The 25,153-nt window shown below is 42.4% G+C and overlaps 1 protein-coding gene across 4 annotated transcripts in view; it reads right to left on the bottom strand.

Moving 5' to 3' along the window:
• LOC118092933 (ankyrin repeat and fibronectin type-III domain-containing protein 1) overlaps nucleotides 1-25,153 on the bottom strand; it is a 381,090-nt gene that overhangs the window by 310,840 nt on the left and 45,097 nt on the right. For 3 of the 4 annotated variants that reach the window (XM_035131610.2, XM_035131606.2, XM_035131608.2), the window contains exon 3: nucleotides 20,318-20,572. The exons of the other annotated variant lie outside the window; for it this stretch is intronic. In XM_035131610.2, the coding sequence (XP_034987501.1) occupies nucleotides 20,318-20,439 (122 nt within the window). In that variant the 5' untranslated portion in view covers nucleotides 20,440-20,572. The remainder of the gene's footprint in view (nucleotides 1-20,317; nucleotides 20,573-25,153) is intronic. 4 annotated transcript variants of the gene reach the window in all.

The following is a 25,153-nucleotide window of genomic DNA, read 5'->3' as shown; positions in this document are numbered from 1 at the left end:
CACTTTATAAAAATATAAAACTTACATATGCTTGCATTCTGCAAGCTGGGTTTACCAGAAAGGGGATTATAGTTCCTTATATCATATTTGATATAGAGTGTCAGACTAGGACCTGGGAAACAAGGGTTCAGAACCCCACTCAGCCATGAAGCTCACTAGCTGACCCTGGGCCACTCACTGCCTCTCAGTCTAACCTACCTCACAGAGTTGTTCTGGGGGATAGGTAAAGGTATAGGTAAAGGATGCCTGGACGGTTAAGTCCAGTCAAAGACTATGGGGTTGCGGTGCTTATCTCGCTTTCAGGCCAAGGGAACCAGTGTTTGTCCACAGACAGCTTTCTGGGTCATGTGGCCAGCATGACTAAACCGCTTCTGACGCAATGGAACACCGTGACAGAAACCAGAGGGCACGGAAACACCGTCTACCTTCCTGCCACAGCAGTACCTATTTTATCTACTTGCACTGGTGTGCTTTCAAACTGCTAGGTTGGCAGGAGCTGGGACAGAGCAACGCGAGCTCACTCCGTTGTGAGGATTTGAACCACCGACCTTTCGATTTGCAAGCCTAAGAGGGTCAGTGGTTTAGACTACAGCGCCACCCGTGTCCCACTCTGGGGGATAAAGAAAGAGGGAAAGAATCATATACACAACCTTGAGCTCCTTGGAGAAAAAGTGTGATATAAATAAATCCAACAAATAAATAAGTCATGGGAGTCATTTTTAAGCAGGCATCTGAGAATTGTTTTCCTCACTAGAAGTTAGCCCATATGCTTCCCCCCACTCTCAGTATAGCATAGACTCAAGAGAAGCTGTGCTGTCCACAAAAACCAAATAGCAATGGTCTGGGATCACAGCTGGCATCTTCTTCCCTATCAGTGCCAAATGACACAGGAAAAATGCTTGTGTGGACACACCATAAAATTATGCTGACAGGCTCAGTATTCATATCACATTATAGAGGAGGGTTTCAGACCAACACTTTCAATTCATCATATCTAGATTTTATGTATATCCCCAATTAGCAAAGAGATATGTAGAATTCTTAAGTAAGCTGTTTTAAGTGAGAAGTAACAATTATTACCCCTTCATGGATCACTGCCTTGTCGTGGCGAAGGGGCTTAAATAACTTAGAGAAGTTATGTTTTGACCAAACGTGATCCTTTGACTGTGTCGACCACAGCAAACTATGGCAAGTTCTTAAAGAAATGGGAGTGCCTGATCACCTCATCTGTCTCCTGAGAAATCTCTATGTGGGACAAGAAGCTACAGTTAGAACTGGATATGGAACTGGTTTTTAAAAAAACAACAATAGGGATCCCTTTCCCAAACTCTTGTATGATCTGGCTTTATCAGACCTCAGGAGAGACTCTCAAGGGGGAAGGGAGAGCACTTGAGAGTCTCAAGAAAAGTGGCACCTCAGACTCTCTGTACTCTGAACAGCTAGCCTATCAAAGCGGACAAGTGGGATGGGTGCTACTCTCAGGGTATATGAGGCAGCTGTTGTTTTTTACTGTAGGCAGGTGTTTGCTTTCAAATAACAGGTGGGTGGAAACATACCCAACACACTAAGTTCAAAACGTTAAGTTCTATGCAGGCTGTACTGTAGCTTATTACAGTACAAAGAAGCAGCCTGACCACTCCAGCACTTAAAAATCAAGTTGATGTGAAGATATTGTATGGAACAGAACTGTGGAATTAAAAAGGGCCTCAAGACAGGAGTTGGAAACCTGTGGCCATCCAGATTTTGTTGTACTTTCATCAGCCCCAGCTAGATAACCAATTATAAAGAATTAGAGGATTTATAAGTTTAATGAAGGGCAAGGGTTGTCTACCTCTAAACCCTAAAATCCAAATCTATTGTTGACATTCTATCCTTGCTTACCCAGGTAGCAGGGAAATAGTCCACTCAATATATAAATCTTAGACTGCTCCTACTTTTTTATTAATTACCGAATACAAACCCAGGCTTTCAAATTTCACCACTACTGCATTTAGAAAATATATATATATATATATATATATATATATATATATATATATTAATACACATTCTAGTTTCCATGATATAGCACTTTGTAATGGTTTTATTTTAATTTTTTTAACATTTATATCCCAAGCTTTCTTCTGTTATGGAGTCAAGGCAGGATGAGTGATGTTTCTAGGCAGTTGCCCATCCAGACACTGACGGCAACCCAGACCTGCTTAGCTTCAGCAAGGTGATGGTCACAGGAGCCTTCAAACTATATTCTGGGTTCAGAGCAAATCTGCAGAACCACATACATGCAGACACTGCATATGCAGCTCTCTAAATGTAGCCTAGTGCCTGTCTACAGGATCAGCCTTTCAATCCTCTCAAGTCTTAAATTTGTACTGTAATTTGCATTTTAAAATAAATGATGACTGAATTTCTTCAGATTGCCATCACCATAGTGCAGTTTCTCCAGAAGGTATTTACACAGCTAATTGCCCATTGCTCAGAACTTAAACATGCATGAAAAATCCAAATACAGTGCCCCAACTCTTGTCAAAAAAAGTCTGCCCTCTCCTCCCTTGTTAATTTACTTTGACTCAAGGGTAATGAACAGTACATGTTTATTCTTCATCCATTAGCCAAAATGGAAATAAAATTAAATAAACACCTATATGTTTATTCTGTGGAATTAGATACACCTTATACTTTCTCACTCTCACTTTGTTCAACTGGTGATGAGTTAGCACCTTCAGCACTCAAGTTCTCATGTTCCTTTAAAGTACCGGTACAGAGTCTATCAATCATTCCCTTAGCTTTTCTCTTGGACCACAACTTTCACATTGCTTATCAGCTAAAACCACAACTGCCTAATGCAAGTAACATCCAAACTGGATGGTATTCACCAAAAACTCACTAAATAAACACAACATGCCTCAATAAATCAAACTCAAATCATCCATGCCAATAATGCAAAGCAAAACACACACAAAGCTGTTTTCCACATAACAAGCATTCAGAATACAGTCGTACCTCGGGTTACGAACACCTCGGTTTGCGAACAGTTCGGGTTACGAACTGCGCACCCCCGGAAGTGTTTTCGCCGCGTGTGTGTGCGCAGAAGCGGCGCGCGCGCGCAGTCTGCGCATGCGAAAATCGCGCTTTGCGCGTGCGCAAAATGGCGCTGCCCATCGCGTTCGGTTTACGAACTATTCGGGTTACGTAACCCATTCGTAACCCGAGGTATTACTGTATGGGAATGGTCGGATGACAAAAATCTTTTTCAGCACAGCCTCTGGCCAGTGAAAGCACTGAAATATGTAGCCACAGATAGGAATCCACAGGTTGTCATATTAGGAATCATTGTCTGGACACTCAGGAACATGCCATGGATGCTTTCTAGGCATCCTTTCAATTTGTGAAGCAATAAATACATCTAACTAATCTAAACTAAACCATTTATATTTTAACTCTAATTTAAAATATTTCATCAAAGCAGTGTGAAGTTTTCTGCTTACTGATCTCTATCAAATCTCCTACTAATCCATTTAAACTAAAATAGGAATAAGCTCTACTGGCTTCTGCTTTTGGCTTAGTCAAATCTTATTTTCCAATGACATCTTTCTGTAAATCTACATTGCACACACCACTTCTCCCTAAGTGCGTACTACCTATGAATAGCAAATTTCTTGTCTGTTAATTAAGGGCCAGTTCATACAACCTTCAGTTGCAAGGGCAAAAATCAATTTCTGGACAAAAGGTGAGCTGTCAACTTTCAGCAAAGTAGCTCTCTGACTTTAAGTAGCTGCTCTACCATGTGTCCAAATCTATGGAGTGTGCATTATGAGCTGAGTGCTTGTAATTAGGCAACACTCACAAACTCTGGGCCACATCCAACGCTGCAGCTCCATTGGTGGCGCATGAGACTACAATGAGTGCAACAGAAGTTCGTTTTCTTCTCCTATCCCTCCTGCTCTGCCCATCAACTTCACAGGACTGCGGGACCCTCCCTGGGGGGAGCAGGCAGGGAAGAAAGCAGAAGTCCCATTGTGTCAATGGTGCCGCCCTGGCAAAGCACTGGATACAACCCTCTGTGAATTTATGGTGAATCCACTCTGCACACTACTCCTTCATGAAAGTTACTAAATTGTGTATGAAACAGTGCCATTTACAATTTTCATTATCTGAAATGGTTGCCCATTTCCCCTTGGAAAACAAAACACAAATGAAAAATTATTGCCTTTTCTGGACTTCTGGTCCGTCGCGCTGGTGGAGTAGTACGCAGGGACTTCGCGCTCCGAAGTCCCTGGCTTCGTGGAGGGGGGGGGAAGTCCGCAGAGCGAGCGGACTCCCAGATAAAACACCGGGTAGAGAGTCCCGGTGACATAGCGCCCAGCTGCCTGCTCCAGACGCGATTCCTCCGCTGCCCGAGAGCTCCGTAGAGCGATTGAGAGCCAGCGGAGTGGAGTCGCGGGAGCCATTTTTGGGTTTCATCTTACCTCCTTGAAGGGAAGCTCCGAGTCCTCAGCCTGCAAGCGGCGGATTCTTCCAAGAAAATAAGACTTTTACAAAGTGAGTCAAATTTCTATTCGGACTTTAAAAATTTCAAATTTGAAGATAGGAAGAGATTCTAAAGCAACGGAAGCCGATCTCTTCCAAATGGTCAATCGGGAGGCGCATTAAATATTCTCAAGCCGAAAGGGGAAAAGTTTTTTCTAGATTGTGGACCCGAGAGAAAGAAAGACTTTTCCAAACCTTCCCAGCCCCCGATGTCGATACCCCTTGAGGTTCAGCAGCAACAAGGGGGAAGACGTTTTGACAGCTGTCAAAAGCTGTCAAATTGCTAAAGGACTAAGAAAATTGATTTTACTGTTGTGGATTGTAAAAACTGATTGAAGAGGATTCAGAAGTAACTTAAGTGGAATTTAAATTTGAAATGTATTGAAGTTAAAGACAAAGGATAAGATCAGCCAAGATGGAGTCGACAACGTGGTAGAGAAGAATTTTCCAGCACCCTTTGGCCCTTATCTCTGGTCTGCCTGTGGTTAAGTGAACTATGAAAACAAAGTTTTCTCGAGCCTTCCAGGAGGCTGTGCTGAACTATCTACAAACATGGGAAGATATTTACAAGGAACGGCAATGTTTGAATCCAACAGAAATGGAGAATGAGGTGCAAGATCAAGATTTAGAGGACAATTTTGATTCTGAGATTGTGTGTGAGGAGCAACAATTTGAGGATAATTTGGAGACTGATTTGGACCAAAAAAAATATGTGTTGGATGATGAAAAACAAAGATCTGAACAAGGAGACGAGGCCGACAAGGAGAAGCAAAGTGAAGAGAAGATTGACGGAAATGAAAATCCTGGAGAGACTGAAATGTGGAGTGGTGTTAGTGAAGGGAGGGATAGGCAGGAAGAGGGGGGAGCAAAGGCCTGGAAGTGGAAGTGGGAAAGAACTGATGTGGGGTGAAAACTTTAGTTTAAGGTTTCTTTTTTGCTTGATGAATAACGGTGTCTGAATCTTGGCCTGCTAAAGGATATGCTGATCCAATTGGGGGAAGGGACATTGGGAGGGGGGAGGGAGAGATTTTTAAAAGTTTAGGGTTAAGAGTTTTCTGGAGGGAGCAGAAGAATGGCTGAGGAAATATGTTAGAGTTTGTTTTTAATATTTTTGGTGATCAGAGAGGTGTTTGGGTAGAGAACTGCCTGTCTCCCTCTCTTTACTCTTGGCATCCAGTGGAAGGAAACCCAGACACAAAAATGGAACCTTTTGACTGCTGAACCCCTCGGGTTACCCTAGTGGCAGGAGGGGACTCGGAGGGGGGCAGCATGAAGAAGGAGGAGGATTAAGTTAATATAATAAGAATAAGATTTCGAATTAGAATAGAAAACCCGCCATAATTAATTAAAGAAGTTAGGAAATCCAGGAGGAAGAGAATCGTGGAAGCCGCAAACAAACTGTTAAGAAAATAAGATTTGGAATTTATATGTTCTTCTTTTTCTTTTTTTCTTTTTTCATGTTTTTTCTTTTTTTTTCTATTTGTGGTTTTGTTGTTGAGTTACATTGAAGAATTAGGGGGGAGGAGGGAGGGGGGAGGTCAAACCCAGCTTAAAATGGACCCCTTTGTTTCCCAATGCCCATGGGTATCACTGGTGGCAGAAGTGGTCTTGTGGGTGGAGGGAAAATGAAGGGACAGAGTTTATTGTATATGTTTTGTATGTTTTGTCTTTATAAAAAAAATCAATAAAAATTATTATTAAAAAAAGAAAAGAAAAATTATTGCCTTTTCTTTCACGTCTCCGCATTTTATGCTATTTTATTGTTTGCATTGTTTAATTTCTTCACAACCCCCCTGTAAGGAGGTATCATAAAATGAGGGATATAAATATGTAAAATATTAAATATAAGGATTGCTCCCAGAATCACAATACTGAAGGCATCACTCCTAATTAGAAAAATCCAATTAGCATTAGGATATTGGATTGAATTGCACTTCCCACAGAAACTTTTCAGCACACTGAGAATGTGTTTTCTCCAATAAAGGGGAAACTTTACTCATCTGCTTTATTCAACCTCTTTTCCCTTTCTTTTTGCAAAGCCACATCAGAAAAATCTCCTCCAGTCACAACATCTTATAAGAGCTCTTATTAGATGGAAAGAAGCAATTTTTAGAGTTGAAATGTAAATATTTCAACTCTAAAATTACTTCCTTCCATCTACTTGCATACAAAACCAGGGTGGTGACAATTTTCCATCCACCCAACAGTGACTCAGCAACGAAGCAGTGGGTGGGTGGAGCATAAAATACTCTTTCAAGCATTGATGACTCACAAGTCAAAACTTTCTTTTGCTGAACCAGGTTTTTCACCAATCATCCTGTGTGTATAATTTCCCTTAATACCAATATGGTTTCCTGTTCCAACAACCTAGAAGCATAGTAAAAGCAACTCATGTTGCTATCAATCATCTAGTTCGGGTGTGGGGAACCTCTGGCCCTCTGAACCACAAGTATGCATGGTCAATGACCAGAGATGATGGGAGTTATAGTTCAGCAACTTCTGGAGGGCCAAAGTCTCCCCACAACTATTCCAGATGGTGCTGAGGAACATGCTTCCAACTGGGATCTCAGACTCCAAATAGAGTATTTTCAGAAAGAGACAAGGCAAACAACAATGATTTTAAAGGCTTACAGGTAAAAATATTTTACTGCTGTCCTGAGCTCCTGAAAGTCTTCTGTAGCATCCACAGCTGGGCACTGAGCACCAATTCACACAATCAGCAAATCAGTGTGATATAGTGATTACCAGTAGTTTGTCAAAATACGACTAAGAAGGATCCAGGACCAAACTTCCACTCTGCCATTTTCAGAGATGTTAGCCTGTTATAGCAAACCACAAGTATTGTGGCACATCACTCACTCCAACATTAACTTACCCTTACAACAATCTTATCACTTATGCCATGTTAAGCTTTGTGGAGGAGAAGCTAGATAGAAGTGCAATTAAATAAAGTAAGGGTGGAATTCAGAGTCATGATATGGTAGTATACAAGCATTACATCATTCCAGGTAGAATGATACTCACATAATCTGCATTGGTAAGAAATCATTATTATAGTGTACCAGCACCTACACTTTGAAAATTCACCCACCCACCCCTTGATATCACTGTACTCTTCAGCACCTGTTAAAAACCTTTTTGTTTAGGGAAGCCTATCTAGCTATATAGAAAGCTGACATGTGTTTTAATCTGGTTTTTATCTTATTTTTTATTTTAATAATTTCTGAATGTTTCAAACTGTTTCTTTATTAATAATTCCATTGTTTTATTCTTTTTGTAAACCACTCTAAGGGTTTTTTTTTACAATCAAGTGGTACATAAATTCTGTGAAATAAATAATACAATGCTTTTTTAAAAAGGTGAAAACCATAAATCAGAACTCAGTTTAAAAGCCTGTATGGATAAAAATAAGTCTACAGCAAACACCTGAAGGTCAAAGGCTGGGGGTGGGCATTGGGATTGTTTGACCACAACTTGAAGGGAGATCTACAAAACTGGGTCTACAACTCTGAATGCATGACTCCAGGTGAATACAAACTGTGTATCCAAATTCTAGACCAGTTTGTGCAAAAGGTTCAATCAAAATATTCAGTAGTGTGTCATTTGATTGGCACTCGTGGTCTTCAAAGCTTTTTGAATTTGAGTTTGCTTATTATATGAACATACACTGAAACATTCACAAAACCAGGTTGCACACATAACCAAGTACAACATCACTACACAACAGGAATTAAACAGGTTGATTTTGGTAAGTCTGCTTGCCTCTTATTGGGCAGGAGGTGTTGCGACCTGGCACTGTCCCCCCTGCGTAAACCCATGGCGGTGCTGGATGTGGGGTCTGGTTGGATCATAGCTGGCCTGCAAAGAGGCCAATTGCAGGCAGGTTACTGTGCAGGACCTCCCCAGGGGCAGGGCCAACTGCATCGGCAGGCGTCACTTGGATCCACACTCAGGGAATAAATAGACGGCCTGCCCAGGCTTCTTCATCCAGTTTGTCTTTGTAACTTTGTATTCAATTTTGTATTTAACTTGTATCCACCCATTTTCAGCAGTGGTTGGTACAGTACTCCCAAACTCAACAGTTTGGTTTTGAAACCGTTTCCAAATCTAATCTGCCCAAGGGACATTCCCTTCTCTTGTCTTTAATATATATATTGTTAACTAATTGTGCAAAAGTTTCTCATGGCATATAAAACTGAATGCATGGCTGTTTGCTAGTTATGACTCTATGTTGCTTTTTACAAGGTTACCCTTTTTAAAGTGCAGATCTCCAAAGAATTTCCATACCCTCCAAGTATTTGGGCATCAGGCCCATGCAGACCATATCTGGTTAGTAAGCTGACATTAAACCACAGTTTCCAATTCCAAATGCAACAGCAAACTGTGGTTTAAACTAAGAAGGAAAAAAGCACTGAAGCTGGCACACAATAATGGAACGGATGCATAAGAGCAATGGGGCAGCCCAACACTCATTCTTAATTATACTTTCTATAATGTGATATTGCCCGAATGGTACATTAAAAGTCCTTTCTCCAAGGGCATTGAGTCTATTCTAACAAAGCCAAATAATATCTAATACTCAAAATCAGCATGGTGTAGTGGCTAGAGTATTGGACTACAACCCAGGAAACCTGGGAACTCAGCCATTAAGTACATCTAACTGACCTTGGTCAGTCAGGTTCTCTCAATCTAACCTTCCTCACAGGGTTGTTGTCAGGATAAAATAAGGCTGAGAACCATTTGGACCTCCTTAGAGGTATGGTGGGATATAAATGAAAAAATAACTACACATTAAGCATTTACCAGGTTTCTTAACATCACCAATTATAGACTGTTATCCCTAACACAGAATCTCTTCTCCACATAAGCGCCTGGGGACTCCTATTTCAGTGTATCTGAAGAAGTGTGCATGCACACGAAAGCTCATACCAAAATAAAAACTTAGTTGGTCTTTAAGGTGCTACTGAAGGAATTTTTTTTATTTTACAGAATCTCTTTGTTAATCATATGGTCCTGAGGGCAACATCATTGTAAGACAATCTTTCAAGATAGTTACAGAATACGGCCTTCAGTCACATCTAATCTTATGCCAAGCACAATACAGTGGTACCTCGGTTTACAAACACAATTAATTCCGGAAGTCTGTACTTAACCTGAAGCGTACTTAACCTGAAGCGAACTTTCCCATTGAAAGTAATGGAAAGTGGATTGATCCGTTCCAGACGGTCCGTGGAGTACTTAAACTGAAAATACTCAAACCGAGGCGTACTTAAACCGAGGTATGACTGTACTTTATTCCAAACCAAATAGTATTTGATAAACACAACTAATTATTTTTAAATAACTCCATTTTATAAATTTCACCCAAGGGATTTGAGACAGCCGTAACTGTGTTTTAGGCATAGCTGCCAAGTTATCCCTTTTTTAAAGGGATTTTCCCTTATGCTGAATAGGCTTCCTCGCGAGAAAAGGGAAAACTTGGCAGCTATGGTTTTAGGACTACTTTGAAATTTACATTTAGCAAAAAACTGTCACTCATTATCAAAATGAAAGACTATCATTTAAATTCTCTCTCTCTCTCACCAAATAGAAATAATATTAAGCATATGATCACCCCCTTACATCCTTGGTTTTGTTTACTAAATACCAGCAATGGATCATCTTGATCAGGATCATGGCTTGGGACGGGGGAAAATTATTTGGGCTCTTTCACCCTGCTATGATCCTGATTTAGATGCCCAACCCCCACAGCTGCATTTTGCCCAAGAAATAAAGCTACAATTAGTTCCAATAGAGGCCTTCCCCCTGTGGTCAAACAGCAGCACAGATCTGATCCCAAATCTACCTCCATCCCTGTAATTGCCATTTAGTAAACAAAAAGCAAACACGGAAGTCCTCACATCTAGTTTGGTCCTCAGATATGGGGAAACAACAACATTGCAGGAAATGCACAGCTTCTTTGCAATACTGCAAAATAATTTACAGTTAAGATGAGTAGTTAAGATGAGTGGTTCAAAATTGGGAAAGGACTACGACAAGGTTGTATATTGTCTCCCTGCTTATTTAACTTATATGCAGAATTCATCATGCGAAAGGCTGGACTAGATGAATCCCAAACCGGAATTAAGATTGCCGGAAGAAATATCAACAACCTCAGATATGCAGATGACACAACCTTGATGGCAGAAAGCAAGGAGGAATTAAAGAACCTTTTAATGAGGGTGAAAGAGGAGAGCGCAAAATATGGTCTGAAGCTCAACATCAAAAAAACCAAGATCATGGCCACTGGTCCCATCACCTCCTGGCAAATAGAAGGGGAAGAAATGGAGGCAGTGAGAGATTTCACCTTCTTGGGCTCCTTGATCACTGCAGATGGTGACAGCAGTCACGAAATTAAAAGACGCCTGCTTCTTGGGAGAAAAGCAATGACAAACCTAGACAGCATCTTAAAAAGCAGAGACATCACCTTGCCGACAAAGGTCCGTATAGTTAAAGCTATGGTTTTCCCAGTAGTGATGTATGGAAGTGAGAGCTGGACCATAAAGAAGGCTGATCGCCGAAGAATTGATGCTTTTGAATTATGGTGCTGGAGGACACTCTTGAGAGTCCCATGGAAAAAGGGGAAAAGAGAGGACCCAAACAATTACCGCCCAGTCAGCCTGACATCAATACCAGGAAAGATTCTAGAGCAGATCATTAAGCAAACAGTCTGTGAGCACCTAGAAAGAAACTCTGTGATCACTAAAAGTCAGCATGGGTTCCTGAAAAATAAGTCATGTCAGACTAATCTGATCTCATTTTTTGACAGAATTACAAGCCTGGTAGATGAAGGGAACGCTGTGGATGTAGCCTATCTTGATTTCAGCAAGGCCTTTGACAAGGTGCCCCATGATATTCTTGTAAAGAAGCTGGTAAAATGTGGGCTAGACAATGCTACCATTCAGTGGATTTGTAGCTGGATTACTGACCGAACCCAAAGGGTGCTCATCAATGGCTCCTCCTCATCCTGGAGAGTAGTGACTAGTGGGGTGCCACAGGGTTCTGTCTTGGGCCCAGTCTTGTTCAACATCTTTATCAATGACTTGGATGATGGGCTTGAGGGAATCCTGAGCAAGTTTGCAGATGACACCAAGTTGGGAGGGGTGGCTAACACCCCAGAGGACAGGATCACACTTCAGAATGACCTTAACAGATTAGACAACTGGGCCAAAGCAAACAAGATGAATTTTAACAAGGAGAAATGTAAAGTACTACACTTGGGCAAAAAAAAAATGAAAGGCACAAATACAGGATGGGAGACACCTGGCTTGAGAGCAGTACATGTGAAAAGGATCTAGGAGTTTTGGTTGACCACAAACTTGACATGAGTCAACAGTGTGATGCAGCAGCTAAAAAAGCCAATGCAATTCTGGGCTGCATCAATAGGAGTATAGCATCTAGATCAAGGGAAGTAATAGTACCACTGTATTCTGCTCTGGTCAGACCTCACCTGGAGTATTGTGTCCAGTTCTGGGCACCACAGTTCAAGAAGGATACTGATAAGCTGGAACGTGTCCAGAAGAGGGCAACCAAAATGGTCAAAGGCCTGGAAACGATGCCTTATGAGGAACGGCTTAGGGAGCTGGGTATGTTTAGCCTGGAGAAGAGAAGGTTAAGGGGTGATATGATAACCATGTTCAAATATATAAAAGGATGTCATATAAAGGAGGGAGAAAGGTTGTTTTCTGCTGCTCCAGAGAAGCGGACACGGAGCAACGGATTCAAACTACAAGAAAGAAAATTCCACCTAAACATTAGGAAGAACTTCCTGACAGTAAGAGCTGTTCGGCAGTGGAATTTGTTGCCAAGGAGTGTGGTGGAGTCTCCTTCTTTGGAGGTCTTTAAGCAGAGGCTTGACAGCCATCTGTCAGGAATGCTTTGATGGTGTTTCCTGCTTGGCAGGGGGTTGGACTGGATGGCCCTTGTGGTCTCTTCCAACTCTATGATTCTATGATTCTATGATTCTATGACTGCTAGAAGATGAAACCTATCCATTCTGAAGGAAATCAGCCCTGAGTGCTCACTGGAAGGACAAATCCTGAAGCTGAGGCTACAATACTTTGGCCACCTCATGAGAAGAGAAGACTCCTTGGAAAAGACCCTGATGTTAGGAAAGATGGAGAGCACTAGGAGAAGGGGATGACAGAGGACGAGATGGTTGGACAGTGTTCTCGAAGCTACCAACGTGGGTCTGACCAAACTGTGGGAGGCAGTGCAAGACAGGAGTGCCTGGCGTGCTATGGTCCATGGGGTCACGAAGAGTCGGACACGACTAAACGACTAAACAACAAACAACAAGATGAGTAGTACCATGTACAATGTCACAATGTTTAATACATCGTACTGTGTAGCTTCTAACGGTATCCACATTCTTAGGCAATTCCTAAAAAGTGCTCTCTGAAGTGGGGAACAAAAGACACCAATAAATTTCATGGAGTTTTTTGGAGCGGGAAGAGCTCCACCTCTTTCCCTCCCTTCTCTCAAAATATCGTTCATGAACTGCTGGTGGCATGTACCTATGGGAATAATTATGACTTGTCTCCCATTAAAGCAGTATTGCTGAGAGGCACAGCTTGAAAGAGATTCTGCAAAGTCAATTTTATTTCAGCCAGAATGAATGTGATGGCCACAACAGAAGCCTTTTCATCATCATCATTATTATCATTATCATTATGATCACCATTATTTTATTTATATAACGCCCTATAGCCACTGGTCTCAGGGCAGTTCACAAGTATTACTTTGGTAACACCACTCTACCCTTTGCCCAACCTGTGTTTTCACCACCCCAAAAATTATTACCTAAAACAAGGTAAATCAGAATAAGCACATTTGAAAGAGCATGTGCGTTTCAGCCACATCATTTTTCATCCCATCCCATGATTTTCATCTTCTAGACTGCAATTGAGTGATGCAAGAAACATGAGGCAACAAATCATGAGCAAAAGCCTCAATCAAAGAGCAGAGTTAAAGCTTCTTGTGGTTTAATATGCAAAGCCTAAGCAGCTCAATCAAGCAACCAAAGCTAAATGCCATTTCCTCCCTTGACACCATCACTCTCTTTTTAAAATAGAACATATTTTGTTTGGTGGCCCGTCAGGAAGAAATATATATTTTATAGGTTACAAAAGAATGGCAGAATCAGTGCACACACCGTCAAAGATGAGAGACCAAAGGTTGATGAATGATTTCTTGTTTGAATCATGTACTCCAACTCAGAAATAAACTGTGATGAAATACATAAATATTTGGCAAACTGTATCCTTGCAAAGTACTAGAACTTCAGGTCCCTTGAGTAATCATGTTAATTTTGTATTCCAAGTTGTAATTAAATAAACACTAGTGAAGGTTATGGAAGCCCAGGAGAAGAGGAGAAACCGTGGTCTACATCAAAGATGGAACGAGTTTTTCTCTGCTTTAATGGACAGAAGCTAACTAGGAAGATGACCCCAAAAGCTTTTGTAGGGGTGGATTATGTTGTGGTAGGAAGGGAAAAAATACCTAAAACACATGAAAGCTCACTGAAGTCGACCAACATTTTTGGATTTAAAAATGGCAACACTGGGCTTCTATATTGTTAAGCATACTGTAATAAATAAATTAGCTATAAAGAAAAACGCTGTGTTAAAAGGCTTCAGTCTTTCTCCAACCATCTTGAGATGATCCAAAATTCCATCTACCAGTGTGATTCACAATCACTACTGAGTCTCTGAAGATTGGGAGGCAGGGAAAAGCTAATTAAAAGAAACCTATTCATAGCTATAGATATTCTCTTTATACCAGAATAAACGTAACCCAGCAGCACACAAACTATGCACTACAGCATCTGTGTGAGCAATACCATGGCACAGATTTATTTCTCCTGGGTTACCAATTAAATCTTAAAATAGATGGTATAGATAAACATTGAAACACAAGTATCTAGAGTCAGGCATGTAACGGTTAGACAGATAAGTAACAGTAACACTCCAATTTCTATTTTGGAGCTAAAATACAGCAATAGCTGCCATGTTCTGTAATGGCTATTGTGGGTGCTCAACATCCCTACACATACAAGCTGGGGGGAAATTCAATAAACTAAGATAACAACAAAACAAAAATCAGGAGGAAAAACTGCAACAATATGTGCAACAGTATGTACAAACTGTTCCACATTCCTTAACTTTCAGTGATCCTACAGACCAGCTCTGAATTTCATAATCCTTGGAAGCTTATGACCAATGTATCTTGCTGGAAAGTGCTACTTTGACTTTTAAATAATCTGTGATATTGCATGCCAATATTAGCATGTACAATAAATATTCTGTTTAAACGGGGGGGGGGGAATACGGCCTGATCCAAGAGAAGCGAGCAGCCACCTAGAAGGCAGGGGCAGAGCAAAGGGGATGGGGTGCGGGCAGGCCGCCCCGGGTGCCACCCTGGGGGAGGGTGACACTTGGGGTGCCCCCCCCCGCGACTCCCAAGCCTACAGCAAGCAACAGCCATGACGGCTGTTGAGGCCGCCGGCAAAGCAGCAAAGCTCTCCCCCTTTCCCCAGGCTCGCTGTAGGCTTGGGAGGCGGAGGGTGCCGTTGCCCCGCCACCCGGTAAAAAGCCTCGCTCCGCAGCTTGCTCGCTCACCCACTCAGCGCTTTGCTTCCTTACTGCTCGGGCTGCGGGTGGAGGCAAGGGGCGGTCCAGGGAGGAAGCGTTCCCTCCCGCCCACCAACCGGTACAGGGAGGGGTGTCGGCAGCCAATGAGAAGCGTTCCCTCCCGCCCAGCAGCTGGTCTCCCTCCTTCCCTCCTTTTCTGCGCGCACAGAGCCAGCAAGGGAGCTGTGCTCGTGCAGCAGTGTCAGAGGGCCAGTGCTGGGCCAGTTGCAGAGAAAGGGGGGAAGTGCTCTTTTCACAGGCAACTACCTTGTCAACCATGTCCCTCCTGCTCGTCTGCCTCTCTCTCTCTCCGCTGGCTCCCTTTCCTCTCCAAGCTCTTGCTTCCTCATTGGCCTCCGTCCCTGCTCAGCATTGCCTTTCCCTCTCCAGCCGCGGGAAGCATGCCCTCCCCTCCAGCTACCGTTCCACTGTCAAGCAGCTCTTACTGTTCTTACTCAATTCATCAAATTATGTGACATAAAAGTTCCTCCATCCCTCCAATGAAGGAATAAGGCAGGCCCACCTCTCTTTCCCCTGCTGTTGCTTTAAATCACAGCTGACTTCGGGTCAGCATCCCCAAGCCCTTACTTCACATTTCTTTCCTCTGTTGTTGTTTAGTCGTGTCCGACTCTTCGTGACCCCATGGACCAGAGCATGCCAGGCACTCCTGTCTTCCACTGCCTCCCAGTTTGGTCAGACTCATGTTGGTAGCTTCGAGAACACTGTCCAACCATCTTGTCATCTGTCATCCCCTTCCCCTTTCCTCTACTGTTGCTTTAAAATCTTTCCCTCAAACTCATGGAGCGCTAAGGGGGCTTTATCCCATGTCTGTTGTTCTTTGCTTTCTCCATGAGCGCTAACCCCCTATAGGCAAGCCGGCTTCAGAAGGAGGGGGGGAGGAGGGAGAAGAGGAGGAGGAGGAGGAGGAGGAGGAGGAGGAGGAGGAGGAGGAGGAGGAGGAGGAGGAGGAGGGAGAAGAAGAGGAGGAGGAGGAGCCTGTGATGGACCTCAGGATCCGCATATTGGACATGCCTGCCCTAGAATTATAGTATTGTAGGGTTGGAAGGGACCCTAAGCATCATCTAGTCCAACCCTCTGCATTGCAGGAATATGCAGCTGTCCCATCCTTTTTAGATTTGCTCTCAGCCCTCATTTGCCATCCTACACACACACACACACACACACACACACACACACACACACACACACATACAGACACACGGTTGCCTCAGGTGCTAGTCCTACTCACTCACTGAAATGAATTAAAAATCCAAACTTTGATTTCAAAGGATCTGCCCTAAGTAGGATTTAGTTGGATGTAGCGTGTTGTTATGACCAAAGTATCTTACCCAAAAATATCTGCACAAACCAGTTTATCTGAGTGCATTATTCTCAGAGGGGGGGCGGACTCATTTATTTATAATTGCTTAATCATATGGGACTAAATTGCATTGCATTGTAAGGACCTTTCATAAAATCTTATAATTGTAAAAATGGAAGGGACCCCAAGGGTCATCTAGTCCAACCCCCTACAATGCAGGAATCTCAACTAACGCATCCATGACAGATGGCCATCCAACCTCAGATTACTAACTTCCAAGGAAGGAGAGTGCAAAACCTCCCAACCTTTTGCACTGTTGAAGGGCTCTTGCTGTCAGAAAAGTTCCTCCTGATGTTTCATCAGAATCTCCTTTCATGTAACTTGAAGCCATTGTTTTGTGTCCTATCCTCCAGAGCAGGAGAAAACAAGCTTGTTCCATATTCCATGTGACAGCCCTTCAAATATTTGAAGATGTCTGTCATATCTCCTCAGTCTCCTCTTTTCCAGGCTAAACATACCCAGCTCCTTCAAACGCTCCTCATAAGGCTTGCTTTCCACACCCTTGATCTTGGTTGCCCTCCTCTGCACACGTTCCAGCGTGTCAATGTTCTTCTTGTGGTGCCCAAAACTGGACACAGTATTCCAGGTGTGGTCTGACCAAGGCAGAGTAGAGTGGTACTTGATCTAGAGACTAGACTTCTGTTGGTGCAGCCTAGAATAGCATTTGCTTCTTTTGCTGCAGCATCACATTGTTGACTCATTTTAATTGATGCTTTTGAATTATGGTGCTGGAGGAGACTCTTGAGAGTCCCATGGACTGCAAGAAGATCAAACCTATCAATTCTGAAGGAAATCAGCCCTGAGTGCTCACTGGAAGGACAGATCGTGAAGCTGAGGCTCCAATACTTTAGTCACCTCATGAGAAGAGAAGATTCCCTGGAAAAGACCCTGATGTTGGGCAAGATTGAGGGCACTAGGAGAAGGGGACGACAGAGGACGAGATGGTTGGACAGTGTTCTCGAAGCTACGAACATGAGTTTGACCAAACTGCGGGAGGCAGTGGAAGACAGGAGTGCCTGGCGTGCTATGGTCCATGGGGTCACGAAGAGTTGGACACGACTAAACAACAACAACAAGACACCTAGATCCTGTTAACATATACTGCTGTTAAACCAAGTGTCCCCCATCTTATATTGGTGCAGCTGGTTATTCCTGCCTAAGCATAGAACCTTTCAGGCTGAAAGAGACTGGTGGGACTTAGTAGAACAGAAAGGAAAATCCCTTCTAATGGGCATGCAGAAGCAGCATGCAGGTATGAGAGATTGCACCTTCCCTTATTGCTCCTGCTTTGCACTATTCTTGGGTGCTTTTGCCAGGCAGGAATAGGTGCTTGAGCTCTGACTGTGGTTGAAGCAAGAGAAACAAAGAACATGATGAGGCATTAAGTAAAGCAGAGGTAAGAGTCTGAGGTGCCAGGAATTGAGTTCCTTCCCACCTCTTGGGAAGGGGGGGAAGGGAAGGACAGTCGGAGAGGAGGGGAGGACCGTGTCAAATCGACAGGACTCCCACATGAGGAACAGCAAGAGGGGCGGCAAACTCAGTGACCACCCCGGGCAGCAAATGCTTTAATTATGCCACTGATAAGTATCTTATTTTTCCTTTTTTTAATCATTTCAAGGTGGAGGGGTGACAATAAATTTTCCACACCAGGTACCACCTAACCTTGCTACGCCACTGCTAGATGCCCCCTTCCCATGGTGGTGGAACTGAAGTAAAAGCCTCCTCCCCCAAAGACCTCGGAGCCATATAGGGGCATGAAACAGTAGAATAGAGGGCACAAAGTCTATAGACCTCAGGTAGCTCTTGATCCCTTTAGGATGGGCAGCTCCCAACAAAATATCAAAAATGCAATAAAGCCTCAAACATTAAAAACCCTTCAAATGTCTTCTAAAAGTCATGCAAGCACATGAAAGCTTATACCCAGAACAAACTTATTGGTCTCTTAAGGTGCTACTGGACACCTTTTTCAAATTTATTTCGACTGCGTCAGACCAACACAGCTACCTATCTGAATCTAGAATCATGGAAGGCACCACATTAAGCCGCATGAAATGGAAGTCCATCAACCTCACAGAAGTGTATATGCACACAGAAGATTATACCCAGAACAAACTTATTTGGTCTCTAAAATGCTACTGGACATTTTTTAAATTTTTATTTATTTATTTCTAAAAGTCAGGCAGTTTATTTCCTTAACATCTGATGGGAGGGCAGTCTACATAGCAGGTGCAACTACTGATAAGGCCCTATGCCTGGTTCCCTATAACCTCACTTCTCGCAATGAGGGAGCCACCAGAAGGCCCTTTGAGCCAGATCTCTGTGTCTGGGCTGAACAATGGGGGTGGAGCCAAAGTCATTTAACACTTTAACGGTCAGCATCAACACTCTTACTTGTGCTTGGAAACATACTGGGAGCCAATGTGGGTCTTTTAGGACTGGTGTTATATGGTCTCAGCAGCCGCTCAGTATTTCATCTGAACTTCAAAATGGGACCAGTAATATCAATGGAACAACCATTCAACCACCTCACACACTCAATATGGTGATCAGATCAGATATTTACAAGGTTTAGCACCAACATTAATAACCTCCAAAGTTTTCATTAATAACATTCAAAGAAAAGAGTTCAGCTAAGGAATATAGATTTAGTCTACGTCCCATCATGACTTCACTAACCCCAATCTTCCTGGCAAAAAGAAAATATCAAGTACTCCTGTTCTTAAAGAGAGAAAGGATGAGTGTGTCTGCATGTGAAACAGACAGACAGACATCAAAGCAACTGTTTAAGTTCATGAGAATTCAATCTATGATTTGGTTTATTACTAGTTTTACACATTAGATTCCAGTGCATGGAGCAGTGCAAAATGATAGTGATTTCACTAAGGTCAGCAGTAATAACCTGCCCTTTCCCTCCCCAGCTTTAAATCTGATGGACACCAGATCTTCTCCTTCTCCTATTGATAAGCTTAATTGGAAATATGTGCACAATACTCTAGTAAAAATAAAAGACACCACAGAAATAAAAGAGGATGAGTGTTTAACAGAAACCCTTTTCAGGTAAGAAATGATTACTCAGTGTTTAGTAATACTTAGACTCCTTTCTCCATACGCTGTACAGAAGCTGCTCACACTGGCAGCTGAATCCTGCTTCAACATTGGTGACAGGAAAGCATCTTTCACTGCACCTAAGACAGCAGGCTACATTTTTTGGAGGAAGGGGAGTACAGGAGAGGTCATGAACCATACATAGTTCTGTTCTCCAGCAGAAGAGAATGCTTGGATGGCTTATGGGTACCAAATTGGTGGGAGCTGCTGCCCCCTAGCATCTGCCTAAGGTAGACTTCACTTTCTCCAATGGTAGGGCCAGCCATGATAATGGATCTGTTTTTCAAAAAGACACAGCATCACTGAGCTCACTAGAACAAATAGGACAGTAACCCTCCTTGAAATGTTGGAGTGGAAATGTACTTAGAACTGAAGTACAACCACTGGTACAAATTATGAAGATAACTATATATAATACTAAGGAAAGTTGAATATGTTGCTTGGGTGTGCTTGTAATCAGATACTTTACTATAGGAATGGGGAGACCTCAGTGCTTAGAGGTACTCCTGTTTTTCAGGATTCCCGTTTTAACTGAAGACTTATCACAGAAAGTGGGAGCAGTTCACTTTCCCCCTATCCCAGTTACCCTGGCATATACACATGCTAAAGAAATTTATTTATTTTTGCTCACTACCTGCATTCGGTGATACTACAGCAATAGCTGCCACTCCTCCTGCTACTCCGCCGATCTGATCGAAATTCATTCCTCGACTTCCTTAGGCTGAAGTACTCTGTAAGCTTTCCAAAAGACGACATGGCACCAGCGCAGTCTGACCTTCTACCATCTGCATACGTGTGCCTGAATCTACACACAGGTTGATATGCTAGAGCCAGTGTGTTTGCATTTCTCAGGATTTGCCGACAATGCTTGCTGTGCTGAGCAGGTGTGCTAGGAGAGTTAGAGAAACAGAAAGCAAGGAGTTTAGGAAGGGCAGACCATGATTTTTCATGCACTGATATTTTTCACACAAAAGCAACACACAGCATATAGGAATTAAGTACACACTAATGAAAGCAGTGCTTACGCTAGTGTGTGTGTGTGCGTTTACTGCAGAACTGAATTAAGAAGAAAAATAATCCCATCTGGGGAAAGTGGAATCCTTTAGTACGGACTGGTTATATTTCACAGTTCCTACTGTATAAGGTTTTGACAAAGACATGCCTCTACATCAGAAATGGGGAGCATTTGGCCTTTAAAGATGCATTTAATTAAAGCGGAGGTGTATTAAGTCTCAATCACTTTTCATCATGGTACAGAAAAAGAAACCTTATAATATTAGAAATCTAAAAAATCATTACATGTCCTGAACAACTGGGCTGTGTGTAGTCAAATACTTCTAACCCTAGTGACCCAAGTACTACACATATACTGTACTAATAACAAGATCTTTGGACTCCTCCTGTACACTGTTTTAGTGCTTTAGAGCCAGCAGCACCAATATCCCTCTCACATAGCAACCCCTTTCCTATTCTATCAAGCTAAATCTTTATTATTAATTAGGTCTCAATTAATTTAGAAATTATTTACAGTTATCTGCACCCCGGCACTCTGTTTCAACACTAGAAAATACAACCAGCATCCACCAATGAGCAATTCTGCATAGCAGAATGCAATTGTCCCTCTTAAAATCCTCAACTAGTCAGTCACACTCATGCTTATCAGATCTCTAACTCCCTTGATCAAACTGCTACCATAGAGGGGATAGCAGAAAGAGGCATTGATGGGAAGTTGATGTGTCTTCATAAACTCATTTGAACCCTAATTAGCATGTAGGTATTAAAGTTCAGTTAAGAAGCAGCACAGCTGGATACAAGAAGCAACAAAATGCATGATAGCAACACATTTAATTACCTTTTAGACAAAAAGGACAGGAGTAAATGAACGGAAACATCAAATTAACAAACTGTTTTGTATTCTTTTACAACCTTCTGCTGTGGGTGCCATATTAAAAATTAAATATTAACTGCTATTTTTCTGCCTAAAGCAACCACACACAATAAAGGAGCAGTCAATACTGTAAGCCTGTCACATAATTTCCTTGCAAACAAATTCCTTTTCTGTATCTGTTTTTATTCTGTTTTATTAAATCCATTAGTTGGATTTCCATGTTTCAAACACAGCATACAGCATCAATAGTTTGTTTGTTTTTTGCCAGATGCTTCCAAAGAAGGAATAAAAAGAGAAAGGGGGTGATTGCCTAAGATTTGTTTGAAAATCTCAATGCTGTACTATTTCACTGGTATTTCAGAAATTTTTAGAGGCAACTATCACTATTTCTGTTTCCTGCATCCTCATCTCTGCAAACAGATTTATTCCAAGATATCATAAACTGCAAAACCTGCATTCAGTCAAATTTGTACAAAGCAGTAACCACTAGCACACAATTTCTCTTCTCATGCTCCAGCACAAGCAAAAGTGTTGCAGATGCCTAAACATTAAGCATAGCAGAACACAAAAACACAGGAGAGGCAAAGAGGGCAGAAGACAAAGGGGTGCAAGGAGGTGAAGGATGACAAGAGGACAAGAAAAACAAACCCAAATTAGACCAATTTATGTGCATAAGACACCTGCTGGCTTGTTTCAGCTGAACGGCTTTAGGAGGTTCTGTTGCAGCGGTGGTAACAGCAGCAGCTCCCTGCAGTCTTTGAATGAATCTCTTCCTTTTTCCCCTTCAGCTGCTCGGCAGCAGGTAGAAAACCTCTCACAACACCTTCTTGTTTCCATTAATATTTTATGAGAAGAGAGTGCAGCCCTGAGACCCCATTCACCTTTGGATTAAGTCCGGGCAATCTCTCCTCCATCCCCCTCCCCAAATTCAAATAACTCCACGTCTGTCTTGATGGTGCATTAAATTTTCTTCTTTTCTTTTTGAAATCAATTCACTTGCAGAGAGATGAATCAAAACAGCATTCACTCCTGCTCTCGGTCTTTTCACATGTACATTCAGTCTCACACTCCATCCCTCATCTCTTATCAGGCACAGGATTGCCATCCAGAGATATGCAATATTCCAAATGAGGTCAGGAACAACAGAATGGAATCAGGCACCAAGGCTGGGATGGGGGGAGAAGGAGAGAAGCAGCTTATAGGGTGGGCAAAGGACACAGTGAGAAAGGGAACAAACACATACACACTTTATCTGCATTAAGCATCCAACCCTATAATGAAGCTCTTCGAGATGCAGACAGCTTTTTCAGGAATCATAGACACCTTGGGAGGGCTATAATAATTATTACCTGACGCAGAAGAAATTGTTGGCTACTAAGCAACACAGGGGAGAAAGAGGAGTTAACATACCCACAGACTTGCAAGGCAAGAGGGAGAGGTCTGAAGAAAGAGGGAGAAGCAACATATTGCCTCTAAATATTCCATGTAACAAGAGATAAGAAAGAGTAAGAGAAGCAAAAGCTTCTCAGGGTTTGCTTGGCTGCACTTTCCTATCCACTTGAGTGAACTACAATTGGGACTTACAGGTGGGGAGCTGTAATATATTCTGCAACACTATGATAGGCATATGAAAACATCTTTTTCTACATGAGGAGAAGTGTGTTTGTGATCAAATACTAGCACCTCACCACTCATGTGTTAAAATGGCCACCAGTTATCTCAATTCCGAGCAATATCCAGTAGCATAAAATTCCGCTTTTCTCTCCTGTGTTTTTAATGTTTTAATTTATGTGATACAATCGTCAAAATGTACAGAAGTTAAAAATATACTCCATATAAAAGGTCAACATTTCTGTAAGATAAAATATGTTTACAATAGACAAAATATTACCCTCTATATGGGGGACTAACCATTCAAATTGGTAATAACCCAGTCACCAGGAGTTCTTTATAAAAACCAACTACAAGTTCAGGGTTGGGGTCAGAGGCCCAAACATATATATATTAGAAAAACTCAGAAAAGGCAACAGCAAGGAAGGGAAAAGAATATGTAATAAATCACACCCCAAAGTCTTATTGAATAGAGATGCTTGAAGAATTTCATATTTTGAAATTCTGAAGCAAATATCTAACAGCAGCACTGATACTAGAAGGTGCTCCTAGTTTGCTGCTGCCTTCTCCTCCAACTAGGCAGCCATCACTAAGTTGGTCTTGATTCCCAAGAAGGTTGAGGAAAAAATAAAGCATAAGCAGTCCACCAGCTGATTTCATAAATTGGTAATAACCCAGTCACCAGGAGTTCTTTATAAAAACCAACTACAAGTTCAGGGTTGGGGTCAGAGGCCCAAACATATATATATTAGAAAAACTCAGAAAAGGCAACAGCAAGGAAGGGAAAAGAATATGTAATAAATCACACCCCAAAGTCTTATTGAATAGAGATGCTTGAAGAATTTCATATTTTGAAATTCTGAAGCAAATATCTAACAGCAGCACTGATACTAGAAGGTGCTCCTAGTTTGCTGCTGCCTTCTCCTCCAACTAGGCAGCCATCACTAAGTTGGTCTTGATTCCCAAGAAGGTTGAGGAAAAAATAAAGCATAAGCAGTCCACCAGCTGATTTCATAAATAAGTTATTTTCCCGGCCACCACTGCAGCCCCCAAGGGAGAGGAGAAGGGAAGAAGGCCCTTTTGGGGGGAAGAGCCCTGATCTCGCTGCTGCTGCCATTGCGTGGCCGCACCAGGGAGAAGGAGAGGGACGCCCGGCCATCCAGAGCTCCGGGGCGGGAGGGACCCAGGAGCGAGTGTGGAAGGGGAGAGGAGAATCCCTGATCCTGGTGCTGCCGCCACTGCACTGCCGCCACCGAGGGAAAAGAGGAGAGCTTACCTACCACCCGTTCTGGCAGCACTAGTGAGGCAACTACGGGAACCCCAGATAAGTTCTTAAACTACAGCCTAGACGCGACATAAATGGCCACCTAATCTGAACGCTGTGTAAAAACCACCAGTCAACAACGCCTGCTCAGGTCAGCAACCTAACAACACCCAGGAACCACCATCACCACAACTCCTAACCGCAACATACCATACTCCAAGAGGATGCCAAGCAGACTTCAAACCAAAACCATTAGGGAGATTGAGATGACACCAACCAGGGAGATAGCAAATAGTGCTGAGACCGCAACACTCCTTCAAGATGACGACACCCAACAACGAAACAAGATCTGATGGAAATGGAAGTGAGATTAGCAGAAATACTGAAGGCCACAGTGGCTCCCCTGCAGGTATTAATCAACTATCTAACCTTCAAAGTGAAAGCTCTAGAGAACAAGAACCAAACGCAAGAAAGAATAATAGAGCAATACTGGGAGGAGAACACACATGTGAATAAGAAATTGGATGAACTGGTAAATCACCTGGAAACAGAAAGCACAGAAATGAAAATCAAACAAGCGGACCTCAAAGATCGCAATAGAAGTTGCAACATCCGCTTCCTGAAAAAGCAGAGGAGAAAAGCCCAGCAGACCTAATTGTACGCTGGCTGAAAAATATAATCCCAATTCCCAAACCTGACACTTGAGG

The sequence above is a fragment of the Zootoca vivipara genome, chromosome 14, assembly GCF_963506605.1.
Source record: "Zootoca vivipara chromosome 14, rZooViv1.1, whole genome shotgun sequence".
Taxonomy (NCBI): Eukaryota; Metazoa; Chordata; class Lepidosauria; order Squamata; family Lacertidae; genus Zootoca; species Zootoca vivipara.
The sequence above is the reverse complement of the archived record's forward strand: the minus strand, read 5'-3'. Positions and strand labels throughout refer to the sequence as shown.